This window comes from Sturnira hondurensis, unplaced genomic scaffold, assembly GCF_014824575.4.
Source record: "Sturnira hondurensis isolate 20B ecotype Veracruz unplaced genomic scaffold, ASM1482457v3 Scaffold0006437, whole genome shotgun sequence".
In the NCBI taxonomy this organism is placed as follows: Eukaryota; Metazoa; Chordata; class Mammalia; order Chiroptera; family Phyllostomidae; genus Sturnira; species Sturnira hondurensis.
In genome coordinates, this window is record NW_028079068.1 from 9,319,104 (window position 1) to 9,345,220 (window position 26,117).

Consider the following 26,117-nt stretch of genomic DNA (forward strand, 5'->3'; position numbering starts at 1 on the left):
ACCAAGAGCGGACCGTAATGAGAACCACGGACTCTGGGTGAGAGAAGGGTGCGTCAGTGCAGGTTCGTCAATTGTAATAGACGGACCGCGATGGTGCCTGATGTTCACAGTGAGGAAGGCTGCGTCTGTGTAGGGGCGGGGGGGGTAGATGGGAAATCGCACCAGCTTCCTCTCAATTGTGCTGGGAACCTAAAACTGCTCTAAAAAGTCGTGTTTAAAAAAACAGAGGAACGTTAAAAACAATGACACCCAAGTCTCCACAATGCCCCACTGAATTAGTTTCCCAGGTCAGCCATAAGGAAGTACTACAGACTAGGTGGCTTAAGCAACAGAGATTTATTGTCACAGTTCTGGAGGCTGGAAGTCCAAGATCAAGGGGTAGGGTAGGCAGTGGTGGTTCCTTCTGAGGATTCTGATGGAGAATCTGCTCCAGGCCTCTCTCCTAGATCTGGTGACAAGCCAGTCTTCCTTTGCTTATAGAAGCATCACCCTTATCTCTGCCTTCATGTTCCCATGCAGTTCTGGGGGGGGGGGTTGGGATAGAATTTTCCCTTATTTTGTGTGTTTTTCTCAAATTTTCCCATTTTAATAAGATACCGGTCATATTGCATTAGGAACCACCCTAATAACCTCATTTTAATTTGATCCCCTCTGTAAAGACCTTACCTCTGAATAAGGTCACATTCTGAGGGACCTAGGGGTTAGGACTGCAGCATAGCTTTTTTTTTCCTTCTTGCAGGGGTTACAAGACAATCCATAACTCCCACCGAGGACACAGCCTTGCCCCGACATGTGGCGGCTGATTGAGTGCCGGGTTGCTATGGAAACCTTCAGACTGTTTGTAGCCCTGGCCCAGCTGATCTTATTCCATCTCAGAGCTCTCCCAGGTAATTTCACAAGGGGGCCGCAACTCACACCTGCCTCTCCTCAGAGCAGCCTGTCCACACGCAGTGCGGCTAGACACATTTTCCAGGGGCTGCAGGACAACTCAACACGTGGCAGCGCAGCCTTCGTTCAGCGGGGGCAGACAAGCCTCCGCCAGTCACATCCAGTCGCATCCAAAGAGCCTGAGAGACGGGGGCGCTCCCGGAGCGTTCCCCTTTCTCCCCCCCACCCGCCTTATTATTGTGTCTGTGCCGCAGAACCCACGACAGACATTCCACGCACGGGGTAATTCCAACAAGAATTCTCTCAAGATCTATTGCCCAAAACATACCATCTGACACAGCCATTTTTATACCTTTCAGAGCCCCTTTCTGCACTGCTAACTCCAAGAAAGCTAATTAATTATTTTAGACACCACTATTAAATTGATGCAGTGATTAATCTGATAATCCTTTTTATGAAATTACCTCTGAAATGCTAACTTTTCATCTTTTGAAATTCACTGTGTGAATTACTATGAAGATTACTCTGTACCGGCTTTGGGCTCTGTAAATCTTAATAGCAGTTTTTTCTTTTTCTTTTCTTCTTTTTTTTTTTTTTTGCCAAAAGCAATAAAGTGGTCCCGAATGTATCGGGTCAATCAGGAAAGAGGCAGGCAGGCAGGAAATTGAAGGTGACTCACGCTGCAAGTGGGAGTTTTGACTGACTGACGGATCCCTGGAACCTGCTGTTGCCGATTAGCTACAGGGCCTTTACCGGATGGGAGGAACGGGGGCTCCTGAAGCAGAGGTACATGCGGAGCCCCTGCTGCAGGGGTCCAGGCTCCGTGTCTGAGCTCCGGGCCTGGCCCACCGCCACCCTCACACTGCCTCCCCGGGTGCTAGCTGAGTGTCTCCGTAGCAGAGACCTCCCAGGGAGCCCTATTCGGGCCCCAAGCCCAGAATGCTGCCTCATGATCACCCACCCTACTCTAAGCCCTCAGCATGGGGTAGGGGCAGGGGCAGAGCAAGGCTACTGCCCTCCAGCCCTGCCCTCCCTAGTGGCCAGCTCCTGGACCTCAGGGCGACTTCAGTCTCTCCAATGCTGTCTCATAGAAGGCATCTTAAATAAAGCCTGCTGGGGCTACCAGGCCTGGTAGGAACAGCAGCATCCGTCTTCATTCTTTTTTACTTAAGCTAGTTTTCCCTCTTCTTTTTAATAGTGTGTCCTGTGCAGCTCATGTGTTACGAGGAGTGTTAGGTCACTTTGATGGCCTTTTCTGAGGCTGCGACACACCTCTCACTTATTTCGAGAACAGGTAAAAGGCAAAACCTATCGAACTTGTGGCCTCATTGATCCATCCACCCACCCATCCATCCATCCCCCATCCCTCTACAGCGTCACCCCTCCACCAGTCCATCTGCCCATCCGCCCACCTGTGCACCCTCCCACAGGACAGGGACAGTTCTCACCCTCACGGCACTTTCATCCTAATGGAGGAAGTTGGACAATAAGATAAATACTGAGATGGCGTTCCGTTCTTTTAGGAGGAGGGTGGGAGTACTGGGTGGAGGGAAGTCTACAATTTATACAGAGGGATCAGAGAAGCCCACGTTGACACCTCGCCCTTGCCCTGGCTCTGTCTCACTGAAAACATGACATTTGAGTAAAGAAATAAAAGGCAGGGAGAGACCCAGCCATGTGAATGCTGGAGGAAGAGCCTTCCCCGACAGCGCCAAGGCCTGGACCGGGGAGTGTGCCCGGCTGCTGAAGGAACAGCAAAGACGTGCTATGGATGGAGCAGAGTGATCCAAAGGACAAGTGACAGGAGTTAAGGTCAGAGCCGTTTGGAATCCAGGGGCCATGAACTTGGCATTTCTGGGTGTTCTGCAACGGAAAAGCAATCACTTCTATCCATAATCCTGGGCAGAAGTGATTCTGTTTTCCCATCACACTCACCCCTTCAGCAAAAGGATGAAGCATCATAGTCATGGAGCCATACTAAGGTGTCAGCCTTCCAGGGAAACTAAAGGAGAGACAGGGAGAGAGCCCAGGAGGCTAAGAGGGCCACAGAGGAGAGGCAGCAGTACCCCTCAGTTCACCCCACCACTGGAGACCAGTGTGGGCCCCTCTTTCAGAAGAAACCCGTCCTGGACCCTTGGGCTCTGGATCCGACCTCTGTGGCGGCCCCTCTGCCCAGGAACCCCACGGGATTTGCTGGAAAGGGACAGCCAGGTGTGAATTTGGGGGTGCTCAGAGCTCAGGCATCTGTTTTCTGCTCCCTGGGTATGAGGATTGAGCAACCTGTCGATAGTTTTACAGGAGCATTTCTGGTGTTTGCCTAGCCGCCCTCCTCATCTGCCATTCTGCGGAGGGGGCCCCCGACTCCTGCCCTCCCCGCCCCCCAGCCAGGCGTGCGTCCAGCGCCAGAACAACCCGCTCCGTGTGCGCTGGGCAGGGGCCTCACCCCTGTTGTTTTTCTAGTGAGCCTTTTCTTCCCTGGAAGCCACACTGACTTCCCAGAGCACCGCGGCTGCCCTCCCAGTTGCCATGGAAACGGAGCGTTCTTTCCGTCCCCCTCTCCGTTTACCTTGGTCTGGACTGCGGCACAAGCCAGCCGGCGCGGAAAGGGGGAGGGGGGGCGGGGGAGAGGAGGAGGGAACCAGCCGCTCCAAACCAGATCATTCCAGCTCAGAGTGGCGCTTCCCCCTCCCTCCGCAGGGCTCTCTAGACACGTGGGGTGGGCTGCGGCGGAGGCTGTGGGCCCTAGGGCTGCGTTAGTCAGGGTCGCCCACGCCCCCCACCACACCAGTGCTACCCCCGCCGGCTTCCTCCCAGCGGTGCTGGGGTTAGCAAAGCCTCTGCGGTGCCACCGCGGGTGCCAGGCCTCTGCTGGGAGCAGGGCAGCTGCTCTCTCCCCAAGGGTGCCTGCTCAGGGGCGGGAGCGATGGCTGCTGACGCCCAGCCTCGCTCTGCGCCTTGGGTACCGCCGAGGGCTCCTGACATGGGGCCTGCGGCGGCCGCAGAAATCGCCTCGCGTTCTCTTGGGCTTCCACCTCTCCCCGGCCCCTTAGAGTAAAGCTAGTTCCCGTCAGCTGCCGGGGTCGGCGCGGCCGTCCTCCTCCCCCGGCGCCCCTCGATCCTGCCGCACGGCTCCTTCCCTTTGCAGAAGAAACAGGAGTTTCTGGAAGGCCGTGGTCCCTGGTGTAATAACATTTTCCCTCGTCGTCCTCCTAGCTCCTCGTGCAGACTGACTGGGTTCTCAGAATGGTGACCCCCTAACCCCAGCCCCTGGCAGCCCTCCCCGTGAGTTGGCCGGCCTGCGCCCCATCACGTAAAAGCTCCCTGAGGGCAGGGCCGCAACCGGCCGGGACCGGCCGGGGTGGGCACGGCCCGCCACTGCCCCGCAGCGCCGAGCGCCAGGCCGGGGCTTCCCCACCGGAGCCTCACTCTCTTCCTGGGGGCAGTTGTCGCCCAGCGGGCGGTCCGGAGCCCAGGAGTCGGACGCGGGCGCCCCCTCCTGGCAGAGTTCGATCGGCCCTGTTCCCCGCTAGAGGGAGGCAGAGAAGCCACCCGGCCTGCCTCGGCGACACCCTGATGGAAGCTCCAGGCCATCTTGCTGCGTTGGGAGAAACTCCACCTAGACAGCCCAGCCCTGTACGCAACGGTCGTTCTGCCGCGGCCCAACGGGACAGAGGCGGGCGGAGGTCTCACTCCCGGAGGGGAAATGGCGCTTCGAGGACCCCCTGTCTTCACAGCCTTAACCATCACCCCCCTCCACCTCCATCAGATACTTCTAGCCATAGGGGATGCGGTTCTCCAGACATCCTTCAGGGCCTTCTGCGTCTTCTCAACCATGGGCTGCCTGCAGCCAGGCCCCTCCCAGGGGTGACATTTCTTAAGAAGGAAACCTCTCAGAATTGCAGACAGGGCCACCGTTTCTGAGCTGCACACATCTAGGTAACCCCTTTGGCAAACCACTTCACTTGGCTTGGCTTGGCCTGCGGATCTACGACGTGGGGGTAAGAGCTCCAAGTTTACATTCTGACACCGGTGTGCTGATGAGAAAATGAACCAGGAAAATGGTTGGCTGACATGGAAGGAGTCAGGGGCTGGGTTCTGCTATCCTGGTGAAACCAGGCAGGGCTGGGCTGACAGTCCCGGTGCCCCAGGGCACCCCTCAGGTACATGCCCCCTCAGGGTCAGCATATCTTCATGGATGGCAGGTCTGGACTCTTGCTTTGGAGGGAGTCTGGGCAGTGCAGGGGGAGCAAGGGGCAGATGCTGTCATCCTGAACCGTGGTCCGATCTCCTCCAGGATGAGGCTTAGGGAGAAAAAGGACTCCCAGACGCCCAATGTATTCCTTTTCGGTCGTCAGAGCAAGGAAGTGTGCTTCCTTATAGTGGCACGGGGGAAAGTTTTGAAAACACCCTTGGCAGTCAGAGACAGCCACCTTAGCGCCATCAGCCAGATGGGTTTAGGTGGAAGGTTCAAAAAAGATGAACTGACATATCTTTCCCCTCAAAGGTGACAGACGGAAAGACAGCTGCTTTCTCTTCTTTTCACAGTTGCCTTTTGCAATACTGCTCTAAAGCTCCCAGCATGGTGTGAGGTCCTGAAATAGTAAGTGGCCAGAGCTCCCACCTGCCCCTGTCCTTCTCTGCAGCCCTGGTGTGGGCCCGGCTGGTTTCTGAGCAGGGCCCGGGTATCTTCCTGGGGGAGCTGCTGAGGCTGTCCTGTGGGGCTGACCGTTGGAGAGGGGCGTGGACACACACTGTGTCTGGGAATCGGAGAATGTGTCTCACTTCCGCATGTGCCACTTCGGGGCTAGACCCCAACGCCTGTGTGGGATGGATTTGCTGGGTGGGCTCTGTCACTCAGAAACCCTTGACCCCTCTCACCTTGCTGTTCATGACATAAACAACTTCTGCTTAGGGATAGTGTTCTTGCTTGATTTTATGAATGGATGGGATAATGGGGAATAGGCTCTGGATGACAGGGGAAAATCACACTTACACCCTGAGACACTGTGTATGTTTTATTCTCCCCACCACCGCCGTCCGTTTATTTATTTGTTTCTCTCTTTTCCTGGGGAGGGGACTGTATTTTTAAAAAATTCCCTATTTCTCTTTACTTTTTTCTTTCTACTAGCTTGCAAGATTGGCTTTTAAATCAAAGATTCCCAAATACCAGCCAGGCTACAACTGAATCAGTGAAGAAATAAAAAATACTAATACTCCAGCCCGACCCTTTGAATCACCCATTTACAATCTGACTTTTTGGAAAGGACCCAGATTTACAGTATCCTGAAGAGCTAAATTGAAAGACCTGTGAAGGGTTCCGCTTTATAAAGGAAAGAGGGGGAAAAAACTAACAAAAACCAGGATCGTACTTTCTAAAAAAACCAGCAGTCCCTGCCACAGCCCTTTCTCCTTCCTCACCTGTCTCACTATGGCCAGCTTTTTGGTTACCTGCCTTTACATCTCTGATGAATATGCTCTACTATTTATTACTTCAATCTGAGACATTCCACAGGTTACCTTCCTGCTACGGAAGATGAGGAGATAGCTCATTGACATCATTCTGCCTTCCCTGACTCATTTTCTTACATTCAACTTCTTAATTGGTTAACTCTAATTTTAAGTAAATATTTTGCCATTATGTCGTGTTCTATCAACTATAGAGAACAATAATAATAAATACTTAATAACACTTACTACACGCCAGCCAGCATTCAAAGTACTCTACACGTCTACTCATTTAAGCCACACAATAATGTTAAGACACAGGTTACTGTTACTGGCCCCGTTTTAGAGAAAAGGAAAGTAAGGCCTTTTTCCTGTTCCTTTAGTGATTTTCCTAGAGGGAGAGGAGGTCAACGTGGAGGTCCAGTCTGCCATCTCTAGAGTTCTAACAGATCGGGCAGCGTTCATTCTGGCCTTTGCTCTAGTTCCCTGCAGTGTCTCATTAAGTACGATAGTGACAAGTAAGATAGCAAGATGTCTCAGTCATCTCAGCCAGCACCAGGCAGTTACTCAGCTGTGGGTTGTGGATTCCCACATGCCAAAAATCAGCTAAATCAGAATCAACAGAGGAGTCTGTTAAACTATTCACCCCGGAAAACAGAATCGCTGGGACTTGGGCCCAGGATCCTGTATTTTTAACAAGCATGCCTCTGGGCCCCGCAGCTGGCCTTGTTCTACCACACACCCGATTTTCAGCGCTCTTCCTCGGAGCCTGCACTGCTGTGGCACTCGCTAAGGAAGGGCCAGCTTTTGTAGCAGACCTCCCACTGCAGCGATCAATGATCTTTATACCAAGATCAAGGCGAAGAGCTAACTCAGGTCCCATCTCAGTGTGGCTGCTCACGTACAACGCTCCCTGTTATGCTCCAAGCCTTTGGTCATAACCACAGAATGTTAGACCTGAAAGGGACGCCTGCTCGGGACATGAGACACTGGGGAAAGCGCTGCTGGGAGAAGGGGTCCTATCAGAGGGTGAAGTGACACAAAGCAGAGGTTCTGCAGGGGGACGCAGGTGGAAGACCAAAGCCAGAACTGGGAACGCAGCTTTGTCCCCTAAGGGCCCCTGCGAAGGGCTCAGCTCCTCCTGGGGCTTTTCTCTCGAATCATAAAGATGGTCGTGACTCTGTATAAAGGTTCACATTTCCCCTTTCAGTTCTCTGTGGCTCCTCCAGCCCTTCAGAAAAGGATTGCTACATCCTTCCAAACTTGGCTAGCGGTGGACGGGAGACTGGATGGGATGAGGCAGTAAGAGGGAGCGTGACATGTGCCCCAGTCACACAGTTGCTGTGTCCTGGAGGGACCAGAGCTCTGCTGAGGGGACTGTTGTGTGTCCCGGAGTTCCAGATGGTGAGCAGAGAGGAGCCCACAGCAGGTGAGGGTGGCAAGTGGGTGACCCACAGATTCATAGAGGTAGACCTGGTGGGTGGGGGGTGGCAGAGAGCGGTGGGGCTGGTACTCAGGTCACACAGGTGAGCTCGCATACACAGAAATTACCATCAGACAATCAAGGCAGCCTTGAACCAAATAGATTTGGATAAGATTTATTGATCAGATTGTTTTAGAAAACCAACAGCAAAACACTGACAAGGTACATAAATACAGATTGGACATTTTAGGGTAAATTCACTATATTTCCTACCGGCTCGTAGGAAACCAGGCAAGGTGGAAAAGCTGTCCTGATCATACAGCATGCACACCGAACTGCAAAAGGACTTCCACACTATTTAACAGGACTGTGGCAATAGCTTTACAGTAAGGCAAGCATCGTGCGTGGCCTAAGCATACCCTGTACGAGAAGCCGAGCCCGGGCCCGCCCTCGGAGACGGCGTGTGAGAGAGGTTTCCCCTTCTTGCCCAGGTTCTTCCAGAAAATCCTCCTTGGCAGGTGCCTTGACAGGGCGATACCTGGCACTGTCCCTGCTCAGACTCCGTACAGGGAAGTGGCTTTATAGGCCCGTGTGTTTCGGATGCCCCCTTTGTTTTCTAAATGTGTGACTAGTACAACAGCAAAGACTACGCGGCGCGACCGCCTCCGGCTCACCCTGTACACTGACTGAGCAGGGCCTTTAAAAGAGACTTCTAAAAAGGGGAAAAAATGAAAAATATGAAAATTATACTAAAAAGATGGCACCACTTTTGAAGCACAACTCAGAACTTCTTCTCATGACACCAGACAAGAGGAGTTGCTTTCCACCGAACCGAACGACCTTAGAAGAGAAACACAGCTGCTGGGCACGGCCTGGTGGCGACCCACTCGGAGGCTGGAGAACCCTGCGAGCTGCCTCAGGCCCCGCCGGCGCTCCCAGCGCCCCGAGGTGTTTGGGGGAACCAAACCAGTTTAAGCTAATGGGGACAGTTTTTGGAGCTTATGATCACGACACCATAAACCCTCATCCAGCCTGGAGCTCCATGCCAGACAACGAAGAATAAGGAAAATGGCTTTTTGTGCTACATCAGAGTGCTGACAGGGAGGCAATCGGTAACCTGCACCACATTCTACACATCTGTAAGACCACCAAAAGGCAAAGCGGTTTTACAGCATGAAGACAACAACATAGTCTCCGAGATCATTCAACCTTTCCTATGTGCCAAGTGACATGGCTGGGAAAGGTATTTCCAAGGGGAAAAACGGGCTCCTGCAAGAACAGCGGGAAACGAGTATGTCAAGAGCCAAAGTAACATGTTTAAATAATGGGCTTTCCTCTGCATCACACACTGCTTTTTCTTCCCGTAAGTGCTAAGGGTTCTTTGGGGTTAGAGGACAGATAGTCTAGAACTCGGGGCAGAAGACCATGGCAAAGCAGAGGAGTGAAGAATAACATCTAAACTCAGGACTCCCACCAGTGAGTCCGCATTCAGCCTTCAACAGCTGTCGGCGGTTTGGCCAATGACAGCTGACCAGGCTGCTGATACGTCTGCTGGTTTCTAACCCCTCCGGTGATTCTTCCTTTTCCATTTCTAACTACTCATTAGCCCCACCCCCTGAAAAGGAGGTGCTTATGGGAAAAGAGTAGGAAGGGAAAACTATGAATCACCGTTTGATAGAAAAGTTGAAATTGATTATCTATGGATTTCAGTGATCTGTGCTTTACACTTGCTACACTGGATAACCAAAGGTCACTATTAATGTACCTTTTGCTTAGAAATGTGTTTAATAAATTTTTAAATCTAGCTATGTAACAGGCATGAATAGTTTAGCGCAAAGTTTTACATCATATCAGTGGAAAGGGTTTCAGTTTGGCCCCTGAAGAATAGTTAAAATCTCAACCTACTCTATATTGTTTTATAGATTTTTCCAGGATGTGGAAAACACTTTATTAAATTAAGAAAGTATGATTTTCTTTACTTAAAGTATGACATTCACAGATAAATTATTATATACACAGGAGAACCGGTAGTATTAAATATTAGGTTTTAACTCTCCATTTAGGACACTCTCACAGATAGACTTCCTTGTTCCTGGGCAAAGAAATGTAGGCAGACATGCCAACACGAGAAAGCACAGAGAAGACCGAGGAAGTCTCAATGCTAACGAACCCAAGGATGGGAGTAAGAAAACGCAGACTCGAAAATCCAGCTTTTGCCAAGAATTGGCTTAAGCCAGCCAACCACATCTTCAAATTCTGGGTGCAGTCTGACTCTAAAGTAATGAGCTCGCTTCCCCAAGACAGATACAAGTGCCTACCTGCGTTCCAGTCATACCCTATATAGAATCTGCTATACCCACATGTGTTTCTCTATATTGCACTTAAGTTACAGGGCTGCAGTGGATGGCTGGGAGCACCTCGGAGAGGCAGAGAAGCAGCAGGCACACACTTCCTAGATCAAGTAGCAGTGCCAGGAGTTCAGAGTTAAAGGATAACTTTAAAAGCTGGTTATAGGTACACTAAAATGCCCAGCGACCCCCAGACATCGACGGTTAAGTCGTCACACACACAGTCTCGTTTGGCACCCAGGACATGTGCACAATGTGCGGTTCTACGGCACTTGGAGCCGGTCACACTACGTCACTGTCACCAGTGTTGCATTAAAAGACACTTTAGACCAAAGATGTACACTTGTATGAAAATGTCACACACAAGGTCTTGGGTGTCAGGCCTCCAAAGTCTACCTCAAAGGAGTCAGCCGTCAGAGGCTTTAAAAAGGATGCTGGCAAGTGTGGCCTGAACCGGACCCTCTTTCCAGCTCCACGGTGTAAAAAAGCTAGGCACCCACTTACATCCCAAGAAGCATGGGAGGAGGAGCACGGAGGCTGGGCATTCTAGTCTTTGGTCCCTATGTAAATCCATGACAAAAGCCTTTCATCACCCTAGACAGCATGACTTGTTTACTTCTGGCCATCCTTCCCAGAGCCCTGTTTCAGAGAGCAGGCTGGAGCTGTGCAGCCGAGCCTGTTCCGACCTCACGGGGCTGCGCAGACTGACTTTCTCTGGAGAGAACTCCTCATTGGAACAAGCCCAGCAGTGGGCGGTGAGTTAAATGCCAAACAGACTGGGCGTGGCAAGGTGGGGGTGGGACCTCTAGAGGAGTTCCTCCTTTTCCTGCCTCTCCCCCACGGCCCTCATTCCCCATGAAAGGGCCCACATTCACAGATGATTGGTTATTGCAAGACCTTGCCAAACGCAGGCTCCCTGAACTCAACCCAACATGGATAGGATGTTATAACAAGGCCTCCGAGTTAGGAGTTCCAGTCTAGAAACCACACCCTTCTCTACCCAAGAACTGAACACTAGATGGGAACTTTTTAGCCATGACTCAAAGGTGATTTTAAATCCACACATGAGCTAAAGATATCCCTTCTGGGATGAAGGAGAAAGAAAAACTTTAAGAGCTAAGTGAAAAAGAGGCACTTAAAGGAAAAATGCGTCCCCTGGCTCCCATCTGAGTCTCCCGCTGTGAGGTTAGCAACAGGATGATCAGCACCGATGCCTTTAGCACCTGCCACGCACCTGGAGCCTGCTGCGTGCTCACCTCTCGCTGACCTGCTGAACTGCTCCCATGGCCTGATGGCAAAGCAAGGGAAAATTTAGGTCATTTCTTCTTCAGAATTAAACGTCAACACAACACAAACCAGAGCTAGAATTTCACACTAAAAGGCGAATGACCCTCTATTCCATTCCTTCCCCGTGCAAGTTTTTAAAATGATGCTTAGTTCTTCGGGAAGGATGACCTGTGGTTTTTCTCCTAAGACCTTTGATCCATTTACTAGACAATTACAGCACCGTGTACATTAAAGCAGACAGAAAAGGAAGCAATAAGCTGAGAGAAATATCAAGGGCCAACTGGCTTTCTAGAGAAACAACCCATCGCCGAAGAAAACGGCAGGTGCACGGCCCAGAACTAGAAAAGAAGCAAGTTCTAAAAGGAAACAGTTGGTATGGCAGTCAAAGCCCAGAGCCCAGAGTAGAAGGCCCCTGCCCGGCTCTTCTCTGGCCTCTCACGGGCTTACATTTACGTCCCACAGCGTTTGTGCCACATATTTTGGGTCTGCAATTCCCCATGGAGAAGTAAGAAGTCAAAGAGATAACCATTAATAAGCATAGAATTTCAAAACCGCGCAAACGAAGAACTTTGGCCACCGTAAGTTTCTTGATTTGAAACGTGCTTGGTGTCATAATTTCTAAGAGCAACAACAAACAGCACAACTATGACACACACATAAGTTTTCTGACAAAGCCATTGTCAACTCTCAGCATTGCTGGCACCATAAGGATGAGAAAAGATATCGCTAATCAAGAGCTGCTGAGCTGCTTAAATTCCCTCCAAAGTCAAAAATGAGGTTTGGGTATCTCTGCAGCAAGATGTCAACCACAGCTACCATCAGACCAGCTACTCAGATGTAGCCTAGAAAACAGTAAGTTAAACATCTAGCTTACATACAGCCCGCAAGATTCTCAAGGTTAGCCTTCTTGTTCTAGCCCCCAAACATCTTGCTGTTGTTGCAAGATTTAAAATTTTTTAATTTTATTTTTGTCTTCATTGATGATGTTGCTTTAATTTATACAGCCTGGCTGACATGGTCATATGTTGAAAGTTCATCTAAAAAATTCTTATCTTGATTCATAACATTGCTAGGTATTTCCAGCCTCTCCCTCGGCTCCGTCAAGGAAGAGGGAGTATAGCATGGGAGCGTGTGTCTGTGTATGTGCGCTGGGGCGGGAGGGAGAGAGGCAAAGAAAGAAGCACGAGGGAAAGTGAGATTCCATAAACTTAAAACCAATGTACGAAAGGCATCTGATGTATTTTCTGAATAAGGCCTTGATCAGGGTAACCAATCCTCTTTGTAGCACATTCTACACTGCCCATAAATAAAGGAGTCTCTTTAAATTAACATTTCCAGTATCAATGAACAGTCCAGAAATCCTCATTTCAAGCGCTCGATGAGTCCCTGTGTGAGTCCGAGGTGCAGGAGCTGTGTTCGGGAGAGGCTGGCCAGGTTAGGGAAGGCCGCGAGCAGCCTCTCCCAGGCCAGTTCCAGCAGGCTGGGCACCACCAGCCAGATCTTAAACAGGGAGCCAGTCCGTTTGTTCTCATGGATGTTCACCACTCCGCCGTGGATGTACATGCAGCCGGCCTATGAGCAAATGGCAGTCAAAGAGGACAGATTCAGATGGAGAGCAACAGACACTAAGGCTGGAGATTCAAGCAACATAACTCATCGTAGGCTGAACTGAGATGAAATGAAACAAAATATTTCTCACTGACCCCAACATCGTTTTCAGGGATAAAGACCGGTTTTAAATAATGAATGAGCTCGTAAGGGAAAAACCATAGTTTTTTTTTTAACTTCAACAAACATTAAAGTATACGTTATACTCAACACAGGGAATACAGAAATGAAAATCAAGGTCTTTGCATTCAAAAAATTAGCAGAATCTTCAATAACACAGCATCTCGGGGTAAACCTATTCTGCCCTCTCAGGAAACCCTTCTCACCACTGGCGGCCCGAACAGCACACGCAGCATTTCTCTCACATTTGTGCCACCCTCTTAAATTTGTAGATGATGTGTTTTCTCCCCTTTTTTCAGAAGAAGAGCTAATTCTGGAAGAAGGTTTTAAAAACAAATTCTTTTTTTTAAAGATTTAATGTATTTACTTTTAGAGAAAAGGGGAGTGAGAAAGAAAGAGAAACATGTATGTATCTTATTTGCTGGTTGCCTCTCACACACCCCCAACTAGTGACCTGACCTGCAACCCAAGCATGTGCCCTGACGGAGAATCGAACCAGTGACCTTTCGATTCGCAGGCTGTCACTGAGCCACACCAGCCTGGGCTAAAACCACATTCTTAATCCCAGGTTTGCTAACATCAGAATCTCTTCTTCCTGCTAATACCCCTAAGAAGATGCCCCTAGCACCTGCACCTGCGTGGGGACAACAGGAAAACAAAAGCTCACCGGAGTCACAGCTGCGCAGTGAAAGTAAACGGGCTCTGGCATGGTAGCGGGAAGCTTCACCCACTGAAAAGTCTGCAGATTCAATTTCCAGATATCTCCCAGGATCACTTCTCCATTGTAGCCCCCACAAATAAACACATCTATCCAAAAAAGAGAAAGCCAAGATCACACAGAGAAAATGAACCACAGCTACTGCATGTTCTGTAACTAGAGCACGCGGCTGGCTGGCCTGGGCCCGGTTCGGCCAACTCCCCGAGCCGCAGAGGACGTCAGCTGGGCAGGCCTCTTGTGCTGCCGCCTCGTCCCTCAGCAGAGTTCGCACACGATGTTGGGATCTTCGCTGGGACTAAGGAAGCAGGCCCTAAGGAGGCTGCATGTCTGGCTTCATCTCTAGGTGCCAGGCATAGAAAGAAAATGAGCAAGGAGGTCCGGGGAAAGGGACAAACAGGAGTGCATGTGCACCAAGGGGGCGAGGGCATGCGGCGGCAGCTGCTCACACCGCGCAGGACGCAAGGGCAGTAATGGCCAGATGTTCCCATTTTTTTTCAAGAGAACCTGGAAATCTGCATTTCTTTAAAAGTGAAATATTTTGATGTTTAGGTGTTATCTATTAACTCAAAAAATTTTAATACACGTGTGAGCCAAATAAAACACATCTGCAGACCACCAGTTTGCGAACTCTCCCTTTCAGTAACGTCCTAGAAAGGACTGACATGTGTCTGTCCGTGGAGACGGATGTTCTTTACACAGACCTTTAACCTGAGGAGAGACATTTATGAAGTGCCCAGTGTGGGGCCCAGAAGAAGGCCTTCCAAGCTTCCTTCAGCTCAAAGAGGACAGTTAGGAACCCTGTTTGATATAAATGGTTATTTACACCAGAAGAAAGACCTTCCCCAAATCAAAGTTCTTTGTTGTTTTGCTTGTTTTTGTTTTTGTGAATCCAGTTAGTTATAACTAATTAGACAACTTGTAACAAAGGTTATGTGTGCCTTCAAACTAAATGCCCAGAACTAAAGCTGAATTCTGTTTGTGTGGTACGTGGTCTCAAAGAATCAAATTAATAGATGTCTTAATTCAGGTCTAGATCAAGTTTAAGCCAATACTTAATTATACTATTAAATATACTGGAAACCTTTTTGGCTAGGATTCAAGAAAAGTACAGCTCCATTCTTAGAGAGGCAAGGCTGAACAATGCCACTGTCGATACATCTTATCCAGAAGCAGCAGCATAGCGCAAAGAACCTCTGCACTAGAGAGGGCAGCGCAATCCTAGTCAAGTCCAAACGAAGCCGCTGAAAGGACACGGGCTACCAAACTCGGTTACACACAACTTCCTCCCAGAAAGAAATTTTAGGTGCTGCATCAAACTATAAAATAAGCAGTAAATTAAAAGACAGAAAGGTTACCCAAAGAGGAGTCATTTATCACACTCAGATAAAGCAGCTGCGGTGGCTTTCTGCAGCCAGACAATGCCTTTGTTGTCATAAGGACAAAGAATGAGCTAAGAATTCTATTTAGCATCAGACAGGGAACAGCACAAACTTTATGAAATTACATTCTGAAGATATTATAACAATTTTTAAAAAGATTTTATTTATTTACTACTTATTTTTTAGAGAAAGGGAGAGAGAAAGAAGAAACATTAATGTGTTGGGGGAGTGTGCCTCTCACACCCAGGCATGTGCCCTGACTGGGAATCGAACCGGCAACCCCTTGGTTCACAGGCCAGTGGTCAGTCCACTGAGCCATGCCAGCCAGGGCTGAAGATGTCATTACAATTTTAATATAACATTCACTGAGGTCTCCACTGCATGTCAAGATTATTAGTATTCCCCACCATAATCCCCAATATCGGCTGCAGTGGAGTGCTGAAAATCAGGTGGTATAATAAAAGCTTACTTACCATCAATTTTCAACTTCTCTGATAACTGAAGGAACCCAAACATATTAGTTTATTTTATAAAAATTGCTGAGAGAGGCATAGTTTTATGGATTTCCCTTTAAGTTGAAACTACAAGAAATATATTCTTCCCAAATGATAGCCTCTTTTAAGTAGCTATCATTAAGAAATAAGACATTATTTGGAATTCCTTACCATTTTTTATTTGAACACAACTGTGACATCTTCGGGCTGCAGGGAAACCTACCAAGACATAAACACAGAAATTCCTTATTCACAGAAAGACTGGGAATAACACTGATATGACCCAGGGAAAGACATACTCTGAGTATCTTACTTAAAACAATCCCTTTGTTGCATTCAGTAAACAATGACTAGCCCTTCCAGTCCTTCCTAATTTCACACTAACATAAAGCTGTTAGAAGTCTCAGAGCGGTACAATGTTAGGGTGCCAGGAAAACCAACTGGGGTGGCAGGGTCAGGGGTTAGAAGTGGCTTTCCCAAGCCTTTTTATCCACAGACAGGAAGATCTTGATTTAAGTACCTATTTCTTATCCCACCCATATTTCCCAGCTTCCACAGAATTCCGCAATCCCCTGCCAGAGGGGAGGGTGGAAGGGGATAATGGTGGAAAGCAGGGGAAGGGACTAGTCAAAAAACCTGTTTGAATGACCCATGGACATGGACAGCGGTGTGGGGACTGACTGTGGGAGTGGTGGGTGGGCTGGGGGGAGGAGGGCAAAGGGAGAAAATTTGAGACAACTGTTATACAATAACATTTTTAAATTTTTTAAATTTTAAAAAAATATAAAAGTCTCTGTTCAATTGCTGAAGAAAAGGAATAATTCAGCTAAGGAATATGAGTAATTTCTAATACTAGTTCAACAGATATTTTACTTGTCATTAATTCAATAAAATTAATTTCCCCTTCCAAAACATCTAAAAGTATAAAACACATTTGTTAAAGATAGATGAATAAGTATTATAAATTTACCTATTTTTTCATGGGGTTTTGTTGCAATTTCCTCCCATGCATTTGTTTCAAGGTTGTATGCATGGATCTTGGAGAGAAAAAAAAAGATACACAAATGATTTTAGCTAGACCGAAAACTAAACCTTTAACAGCCGGTACAAACATATCTCGTGGTTGAAAAGTCTTCTTTGCCTTTGTTTTTATCTGCTTTTTTGCCAATTCTAATATAAGCTAAAATGTTCAATGAAACAATTAAAAATTAAGCACAGATATGATCTCAATATTTTAAAATCATAAAAAAATGAAGTAAAGTAGTGGAGTTCTGAAACTTTTGCATTTTCTACAATGAATATTATCATCTTTAAATTGATTTTAGAAAAAGGGAGGGAAGAGGAAGCAGAGAGGGAAGAGGAGAGGTGAGAGGGAGGGAGAGAAATGCCGATTCGTTGTTCCGCTTATTTATGCGTCCACTGGCTGACTCCTGTGTGTGCCCTGACTGGAGATTGCACCTGCAACCCTGGGGATCAGATGACACTGAGCTTCCCGGCCAGGGCCAAATGCATCATTTTTATAACAGAAAAAAAAAAAGCAAGTGTTGGTAAGAAAACACGGGAAATACAGTTTAGACCAAACTTGAAAAAGACCATTAAGGCTCCGAAGCAAAGTGGGAGCTCTCTTTCCCTCTGCAGCCTGCTCCAGCCTCCCCTGGGACACGTGCACTGAGAAATGCCACAGGGACAGATGAAGAAAAGCTCTTCAGAGCTCAGCGTTCTAAAGTGAGTGACACATAGCCCTAAAAGTACTTGTTCTTTTTAGATACAGAGCACTGACAGCGAGAGGGATGTGACATTCTGAGAATCCTGGTTTCAATTCTCATTAGTTGCTCCATTCAAACTACTATATCTTCCTTTTAGTCACCTTCCTCATCCAGCATAAGGGGATAATTTTCATAAAGCATATTCAGTATATGATAATGCAGCTGTCAACTGGAGAGCATATCGGGGGCACAGAGTTCAACCTTACATGACAAAGAGCATGGAACGTAAAATAGATGCTGATGAGGAATTAAAATATCAAACAGTAACAAAAATTAAAATGAGAATATCTACAGTAACAGAATTATCTTGCTTAGCATAGCACATGACTCCCTCTATACTTCTCTCTCTCTGTTTTTCTTTTTAATAATACCTTGTTTAAGGAATAAGCTGTCCAGGAAGTACCACCTCCCAAGATGTAAATCCTCTGCCCATCATGTGCAATTTCATGTCTGTATCTGAAATACACAATAAAATGTTTATAATTAAGTGAAAAATTATCTACCTAAGATTTAGCCATAAAGGTTTCTATTGGATCATTATTTATAATAATAAATTATTAGAAATAACCTAAGTACTTAATAATAGTGAACTGGTTAAATAAATTATAAAATATAAATAATATACATTAGTATGGAACCAGTAAGAATGTCAACATACAAAATTATTAATATATTGAGAAGATGTTTTAATGGTATATAAGAGCAGACAGGTGATAATTCCATTAAAATTTTATAGATAAGTAAATATGCAAAGAAAATTATTATAAGGTTATATCGAAAATGTTAACCCTGGTTATCTGAGTTTAGGTTTTGTTTTTTACTTCTTCATTTTGCTTATTTGTATTTTCTAGATTTTCTATAATCTTTCTGTGATAACTTTGCATAGGAGGGAAGCTATTATAGAGATTTAAAATGTGATCTGTCTACATTTAATAAGAAATCCTAGACTTTGGGCTTTCAAACAAAAATATTCACTTAACAGATACAAAGATACCAGAAGAAAATAGGCTACATACAACTATGGATGTAATGTGAAACGCCTACTAGAACTTTTACCCAAGCAGTTTAGGTACAAGCTGAAGCAATGTATTTGTCCATAAATGATTCAAAGAAGGCAACCATGTTAAAATGCTTTGAAGACCCCAGTCAGGACGGCATCACAGGCAGACATGGCGCGACGCCTCTCACAACCACATCAGAATTTTTATAACTCAAATACAGAACTCAGAACCATCAGAAGTCGAACTGAATGTAAGTCTGACAACTATGGAATTATCCATCCAGACTGGCAGGAGGGACACAGATGCTGAACAGGCTGGTCCCACATACAGGTGTAGTAGATAAAAATTCAGGAGAGCGATCTTAGGAGTGAGGAGTGTCAGTCCCACACCAGACCCCCAGCCCAGGGTTCCAATGCCAGGAAGATAAATCCCCACAATTTCTGGCTACAAAAGCCAGTGGGGACTGAGTCAATGGAAGAAACTTCTGAAGCCCCAAGCAGTTCCTCTTAAAGAACCCACACACAGACCCACCTACTCAGAATCACTCCCTCTGAGCCCAGCAGCACGGTAGCAGCTAGAAAGGCACCAGTGGCATACAGAGAGGAACTGAGGGTCTGACATTGAGGTGAGAAGAGGCCATTGTCCCTTTTCTAAACCCTCTCCCCACAGAGCTGGCAAGCTGGTGCCATATCTGAGACTCCATCAAGCTGGCAAACACTGTTTTCCCCACCCTGGAGATTCCCTGACACTTCACCCCACCCAGCTTACAGGCTCACCAAAGCTGCTTTTCCATCAGAATGGCTGGTGTTGGCTCATGCTTCACAACTTCCTAAATCCTCTCAAACAAACAACAGCGAGCACCCAGGCTGGGCAGCAGGAGTGGAGCAGCTAGCCAGATTGACAGCTTAGCTTCACCTGGGACTCTCCAAGCCCAGCACAAATAGCAGCCATCTTAAATTGCTTTACAGCTCACGCAGGGTGACCCAGGGCAAAACACAGGTTGGGGTTGACCTTGGCCTACACCACCAGGGAAACCACCCTGTCCTTGCACAGCTGACGTTCCACAGAGGGCAGAGGTTGGTGATCAATGGTCACAGCCAGTCCTTGCAGCTGACTGGCCTGTGTAAATCTCTCCCATTGACCTGCCAACAGCAACCAAGGCTCAACTACAACAGGAGGGTGTTCTCATCTCACACAAAGGGTGCACCTCATGTACCCAGCTTGGATGGCAGGGGAGGCTGTGCCACTGGACCCTACAGGGCACTTACTATATTAGGCCACACTACCAAGACACAGAATCAAAGCAGTTCTACTTTTAATACATAGAAACAAACACAGGGAGGCTGCCAAAATAAGAAGACAAAGAAACATGGTCCAAATGAAGGAACATATGAAAACTCCAGAAAAAGAGCTAAACAAAATGGAGATAAGCAATTTATCAGATGCAGAGTTCAAAACACTGGTTATAAGGATGCTCAAGGAACTCTGTGAGGACCTCAGCAGCATAAAAAAGATCCATTCAGAAATGAAGGATACACTAATTGAAAAAAAGAACAATTTACAGGGAAACAACAGTAGAGTGGATGAAGCCCAAATCTGAATCAATGATTTGAAACGCAAGGAAGAAAAAACAACCTGTCAAAACAACAAGAAGAAAAAAGAATCCAAAAAAATGAGGACAGTGTAAGCAGCCTCTGGGACAACTTCAAGCATTACAACTTTTGCATCATAGGGGTACCAGAAGGAGAAAAGAAAGAGCAAGAAATTGGAAACCTATTTGACTAAATAATGAAAGAAAACATCCCTAATTTGGTGAAGGGAAGAGACATGCAAGTCCAGGAAGCACAGAGTCCCAAACAAGGTGGATGCACAGAGGCCCACTCCAAGACACATCATAACTAAATTATCCACAATTGAAGATAAAGAGAGAATCTTAAAAGCAGCAAGAGGAAAAAAGTTAGTCACCTATAAGGTATACCCAAAGACTGTCAGCTGATTTCTCAAAAGGCACTTTGCAAGTTAGAAGGGATTTGCAAGAAATATTCAAAGTCATGAAAAGCAGGGACCTACATCCAAGATTGCTCTATCCAGCAAAGATATCATTTAGAATAGAAAGGCACATAAGTGCTTTCCAGACAAGAAAAAAATTAAAGGAGTTCATTGTCACCAAACCATTATTATATGAAATGTTAAAGGGACTTATTTAAGTAAAGGAAGATGAAAACTATGAAAAGTAGTATGGCAATAAATACATATCTATCAACAATTAAATCTAAAAAACAAACTAAGCAAACAAGAAGAACAGAGATAGAATCAGGGATGAAGAGAGCATTTTGATGGTTGACAGATGGGAGGGGATGGGGTAAGGGGATTAAGAAGTACAAATTGGTAAGTACAAAATAGACAGGGGGATGTAAAGTACAGTACAGGAAATGGAGAAGCCAAAGAACCTATACACATGACCCATGAACATAGACAATGGTGTGGGGATGGCCTGAGGGAGTGAGGGTGCTGGGTGGAAGGGGGCAAAGAGGAAAAATGTGGACAACTGTAATAGCATAATCAATAAAATATAATTTTTTAAAATGCTTTGAAAATTTAATTTATTTCCTCCTTTTCCTGAAGGCCATGGTGCTGACAAAATAGATTATATCAAAATCATTCCAGTTACTAGTCCACCTCCCAAGCCCTCTCATGGTGGCTGGTCTGCAACCGTCAGCCTACTAACATCCTACAATAAAGATAAACTCTTCCTTAGCAATTACATACCATTTTCTTGAAAGACAACAAAGAGATCTTGGATTAGTCTATCAGAGAGATTTGAAAAACTGTTTATTATCTTTGCTTTTAAACTAGAGGGCAAACAATCTCACTAGGTTTTCCAGTGAGTTGACTCCTAAGAGGCAACTGCTATTAGGAAAGAACAGTGAAGAAGCTAGGACCTACTAGAAGGCAGCTAGAGAGAATCACGGGATGCGTGAGTGTTTTACAAAGCAATTAAAGTGAAAAACCCTCCACCCACCACCCTCCCCCTCCTGCCCCCCCCTTCCCATCAGTTTTCACCCTCGAGTCCGTTTTCTCTGGGTCCTACTACAGGCACCAAGCCCTGCACTGGGGATACAGCTGTGGGCAAATGAGCCAAAGACTCCTGATATGCGAGTTAAGAAGGGAAATTTTAAAAAAATAACCAGAAAGTAAAATTGTTTTGCCTGTGATATGAAACTTATTTACAATCGCTGCTACTGTTTTCCTCTTCGAAGTGTTACGATCTTCCTAACACAGAAAAACTGAAATATATGAGGACATAACATGAAAAAAAATTGTATAGTTTAGAGGGAAATATCAATCCTTGACCAGGAGACCCTGCTTTAATGCTAAATGGGGATCTAACAACCAGCTGGCTATTTTAACCAGGCCAGAGGGTTGTTTCAAACCACATTACCAACATTCTGAAAAAAGTCAAATCTTAGGAAGAAAGAATACACATGCTTTAATCCCAGAACCTCACCTCTCTTCTGGCAGATCACAGGAGAGGTTGTTTGGTTTCAGTTGTGTCCACTCTCTGGTGTTAAGATCTAGTTTGTGCAGGTCTGTGCTGTAAATATAGCCAGTTGTCCCTCCAAAGACATAAAGGGAGCCATTGATGATAGCCATGGCCTGGAAAGTGGGGGAAAGTGAGCAAGACCCACTCGTTAGCACTTGACTAAAGAATATGAACTTATTAGATACCCCAAAATTAAGTTTTATGAAATCCTCTTGCGTTTTTTAACCTTCAAGAATACCAGTCCCTTAAAGGACTACAGATTTTAGAGACTACAGAGATTATTTTTAGAAAGGTAAACTGTGCTCAGCTGGAAAGCAAGTTCCACCTTGGCAAGGGGGTCAGCTAATCCTTAGGACTTCCAGGCAACCAAAGAATTTATAGATCAGGGCATGAGCGTTTCCACTGAAAGCGGCTCGTCTTTCTAAGCAGTCTGAGGAAAAATGCGCTCAAGAAGAAGGAGTGGACATGAAAGGAAGCCCCCAGAACCCCTCAGGTAAGATCTAGAGCTGGGAGTCAGTCCCCAAACTTGGCGTTTTCCTTTCCACGAGACTCTCCTTCACGTAAGTCTGCCTACTGCTACACTCACTCCTCAGGGTCTCGGTGCCTCCCTCGGGGGCAGACAGTTCCCGGGCCTGCGCCTCCGCATGGAGCTCCGAAGCGCTCCATCAGTGCCTACGCCAGCCAAAGATTGGTTGTTTTAAGTTTAGCCCATTATTCTCGAAGGGTCTCTGACATACAGTGAGCTGCACCCTGTCTTTTTGGATACAATTTTCCAAGCCCAGGTTTGAAGCGCAGGAACCTGCCTGCAAAGGAATCTCTGCACAATCTGTTTTGGCTCAGACCTTAGGCGCAAGGATCACCAACTCTGCTACTTGAGTCAGAAAGCTCTCCAGAGACCCTTTCACTCTAAAGATGACAGATCCCGGACCAGGCCGAGCCAGTCTCTTGTTGGAGGTGGGAGTAGAGGTGTGTGTGTGGGGGGGGGGGGGGGGGGGNGGGGGAGCAGGCGGTCCTGCCATTTAAAAAACTTCCACACAAGTCTAGATCATAATCCTAAACTGGATAAGAAATAAAGAGGGGGAAAAGGGGCAAGCAGCAAGATACCAGATTTATAAATTAAAATTTCATATCAAAACTAAAAAGTCAAATATTAACCACAGTATCTTTACCCTCCAGATTAAAAACCGGTAGCAATAAAAAAAATTCTGGCATTGTTTGTCCCCAGAATAAACGCACCAGCCCCGGCCAGCCACGATCGGTACCTGTCCGTATATGCGACTGGGCTTCTTCCCGCGGCAGCTGAGCAGGGCCCACCTCTTGTACTTCACGTTGCAGACGTGCACGTCGTTGCCGTTGCTCTCGCCAAATGGGATGCCTGTGCCCCCGAACACTAACAGGTTGTTCCCGTGCAGCACGACTGGGGAAGGAGAAGCACAAGCTCCGTTTACACCCTGGCTGCCCGAATCCGTTCCCACGTGAACACAGGACATCCGAGCAACTCAGAAATGTCTGCTTAAATGCTTTCGGAAGACAGCGCAAACCACCGACAGCTAACTCCTAAGAGGCTGTAGAACAAGGTCCAACTCTGCACGCAGTGTCACGTAGCTCGCTGGGCGGTATGTGACAAGTTCTCAGCACACGTTTGCGGGATTCATGACACACTCCGCGTAGCAGTACTGAGTGACAGGAGCTGGAGCGCACCCCCACCGTTCAAGACAGTCCGAGTGCGCAGCAAAGCAGAGGAAAATGAAGTCTCGGCATCTTTGCCTCCGTGAAGCCCCAGTGGGACTCAGGACAAAGGGGCAGAAGGGTCACTCTGTTTCTGCCAAGGGGATGATCTCTACATTTTAAATGATGGCTTCAGTTATCCTCATCTTCCCCCAGAGAAAGAGAAACACCAATACCCTGCTGGGAACTCCGGTGTTCCTCTGCTCCCGCCACCGCGTACGCGCGCGCACGCACACACGGTCACACTTATCTTCTCGCCTTCTCTAATGGAGAATACTCTCAAAATAGTGCTACTGTGTTATTTCCATGGCATTTTTTTTGACCAAGCCTTCAATTGACATAGTGTAAGAGTGAACAGCATGGGCTCAGGAGCCTGTGAGAGCTAGGTTTAAATTCCTGTTGTACCCCAGGAGAGTCATTAAATCTCTCTAAACTAATGTTCACAATAACCCTGTGAGGTAGGAGTTATTATTATCGCCCCCATTTTTATAGACAATGAAACAGAAGTGGTGAGTGGTTTAATCTACTGGCTGAAGGTTTCCTCAAGGGAACCCTGCCAAGCCGGATTCAGTCCCAGGCAGTCTGGCTCCAGAGCCTGCCCTCTCAGCCACTGCGCACCGGGCTTCGCTAACACCTCGGTTTCCCTATCTGTGCAATGGCCACAGTTCCAGCACCTGCACTGTAGGAATGTTAGAGAATTAAACTGACACCATGTGTGAAGTACTTTACTCAGTAACTATTATCATCATTATAAACCCCATTTTCTGATCTTCTACACTTTGCCTAGCATATATATCATGCTTCCTATTGAACACTCTGAGATATCATTAATCCCATTTCACAGCTAAGGAAATTGAAGCTAAAAATCATCTGGCAAGAAATGACACACAGCAAATTCAACCTCAGGACGATGCAACTCCCCAGCGATTCTGAATCACCATGCTACATTATTGCCACGGTAAAAAGTCTACCTCCACTAACAGGGTTTGATCATATTGGGGTTATTATAAACTATTAACAAAGAACACGTGACACTGAACCGGACCTCTGAGACACTTCAAAAAGCCAAAAGTTCCGAAGTGCTTGCACTCACGTGACATGGATGCCAATTCCCGGGGCATGTACCCATCTGTGCCCATCTGGTGCCACACTCCTGTAGCAAAATGATACCGCCAGAGCTCCCTGAAGAGCGGGTAGTCCTCGTTGTCGGGCCCTCCTGATTCATCGTAATCTGGGTTGTAACCTCCAAACACGTACAGGTTGGTGTTGTCTGCCACACAGCGGTGTCCGCTTCGTGCTGGTGGAGGTCTGTGGCCTAGGAGAGAAGAGCACAGTTTTCCACAGATGGCCCAGCAGACTGAAAGCACAGACAAAATTTGGTAACAATCTTTTTAGCTTTAAAAGGGGGATCAGGGAAGATTTATAACATGGATGTATTATTTATTCGCTTAGGTTATTTTATACATTCACACACACTACTTAAGATTTCAAGGAGCTGGTCTCCATTTCTATTTCATATGACTACTTTCAGATTTCGACAACTGTAAAAAGATTTTTCCCAAGGGAGGCAAAATAGCATTATCAACTTAGGAAGATGGCTGATAACTTAGAATTTTCAAGGAAAGAAGGAGAAGGAGTTTAATAATCCAAAAGCTAAAAGAATAAATTTTCTTATTTCCTTAGAGGAGGAAGAAAACACAGGCCAACTAAATTAAACTGAAAATATTAGAAAACTACATAAATATAATCACAAATGTGAATGAGTCATGTATAAATAAAAATACAAACACATAAAACCTATGATTTTTCCATAAGCTATAACTTAATTTAAAAACTGGTTTTCAAAGCGTTACAGCAAAATGCAGAATTTAAATACTACTCCAGACATTATGTCAGTTAACAAAAAACATTCCTATATTTATCTCAGAGAGCTCTGAGTGACAGCTCTCCACTCAGAAAAGCTAGTTCTACAATTTATATTTGAAAGCTTTCTGAAGTTTAAATTATGTCAACCAGTGCACTAAAAATTATTTTAGGGTTATTTTAGAGTAAAAAAATCCCTAAACTTTACATTATCTCTATTACCCTGATAATTTTTAATGCCAGTCTACACAAACCCTTACATAACTGCAAAACCAAAGATGCTTAAATACAGATTGGATAGAGTAAGAAGCTGCTACAGTTGACTGTTACCCTAAAGACTTATCTACATCTGTATATTAAGAATAGATACTAGTATGATGTTAATTAATATTTAACACAATGCTGGACACCTAGTAAACATCTCTATATAAATAAACAGTTATTACCAACCTAACCTAAATCACAATTCCACTTCGCAGGGTATGCTTTCAAACAAGCACTGAAA

At 46.4% G+C, this 26,117-nt stretch overlaps 1 protein-coding gene and 1 long non-coding RNA gene across 3 annotated transcripts in view; both read right to left on the minus strand.

Annotated features, from left to right (window-relative positions):
- Positions 1–321: 321 nt before the first annotated feature.
- Positions 322–3,505, minus strand: LOC118989239 (uncharacterized). The gene is made up of 2 exons (XR_005066968.1): positions 3,455–3,505; positions 322–521 (listed from the first exon to the last, which is right to left on the minus strand). It is a non-coding gene; the product is annotated as an uncharacterized LOC118989239 (long non-coding RNA).
- A 4,413-nt stretch (positions 3,506–7,918) lies between these two features.
- KLHDC10 (kelch domain containing 10) overlaps positions 7,919–26,117 on the minus strand; it is a 55,240-nt gene continuing 37,041 nt past the window's right edge. For both annotated transcript variants that reach the window (XM_037049203.1, XM_037049201.1), the window contains 8 exons: positions 24,843–25,064; positions 23,284–23,438; positions 21,986–22,134; positions 17,848–17,932; positions 16,681–16,747; positions 15,882–15,929; positions 13,787–13,926; positions 7,919–12,963 (listed from right to left, as the gene is read on the minus strand). In XM_037049203.1, the coding sequence (XP_036905098.1) occupies positions 12,754–12,963; positions 13,787–13,926; positions 15,882–15,929; positions 16,681–16,747; positions 17,848–17,932; positions 21,986–22,134; positions 23,284–23,438; positions 24,843–25,064 (1,076 nt within the window). In that variant the 3' untranslated portion in view covers positions 7,919–12,753. The remainder of the gene's footprint in view (positions 12,964–13,786; positions 13,927–15,881; positions 15,930–16,680; positions 16,748–17,847; positions 17,933–21,985; positions 22,135–23,283; positions 23,439–24,842; positions 25,065–26,117) is intronic.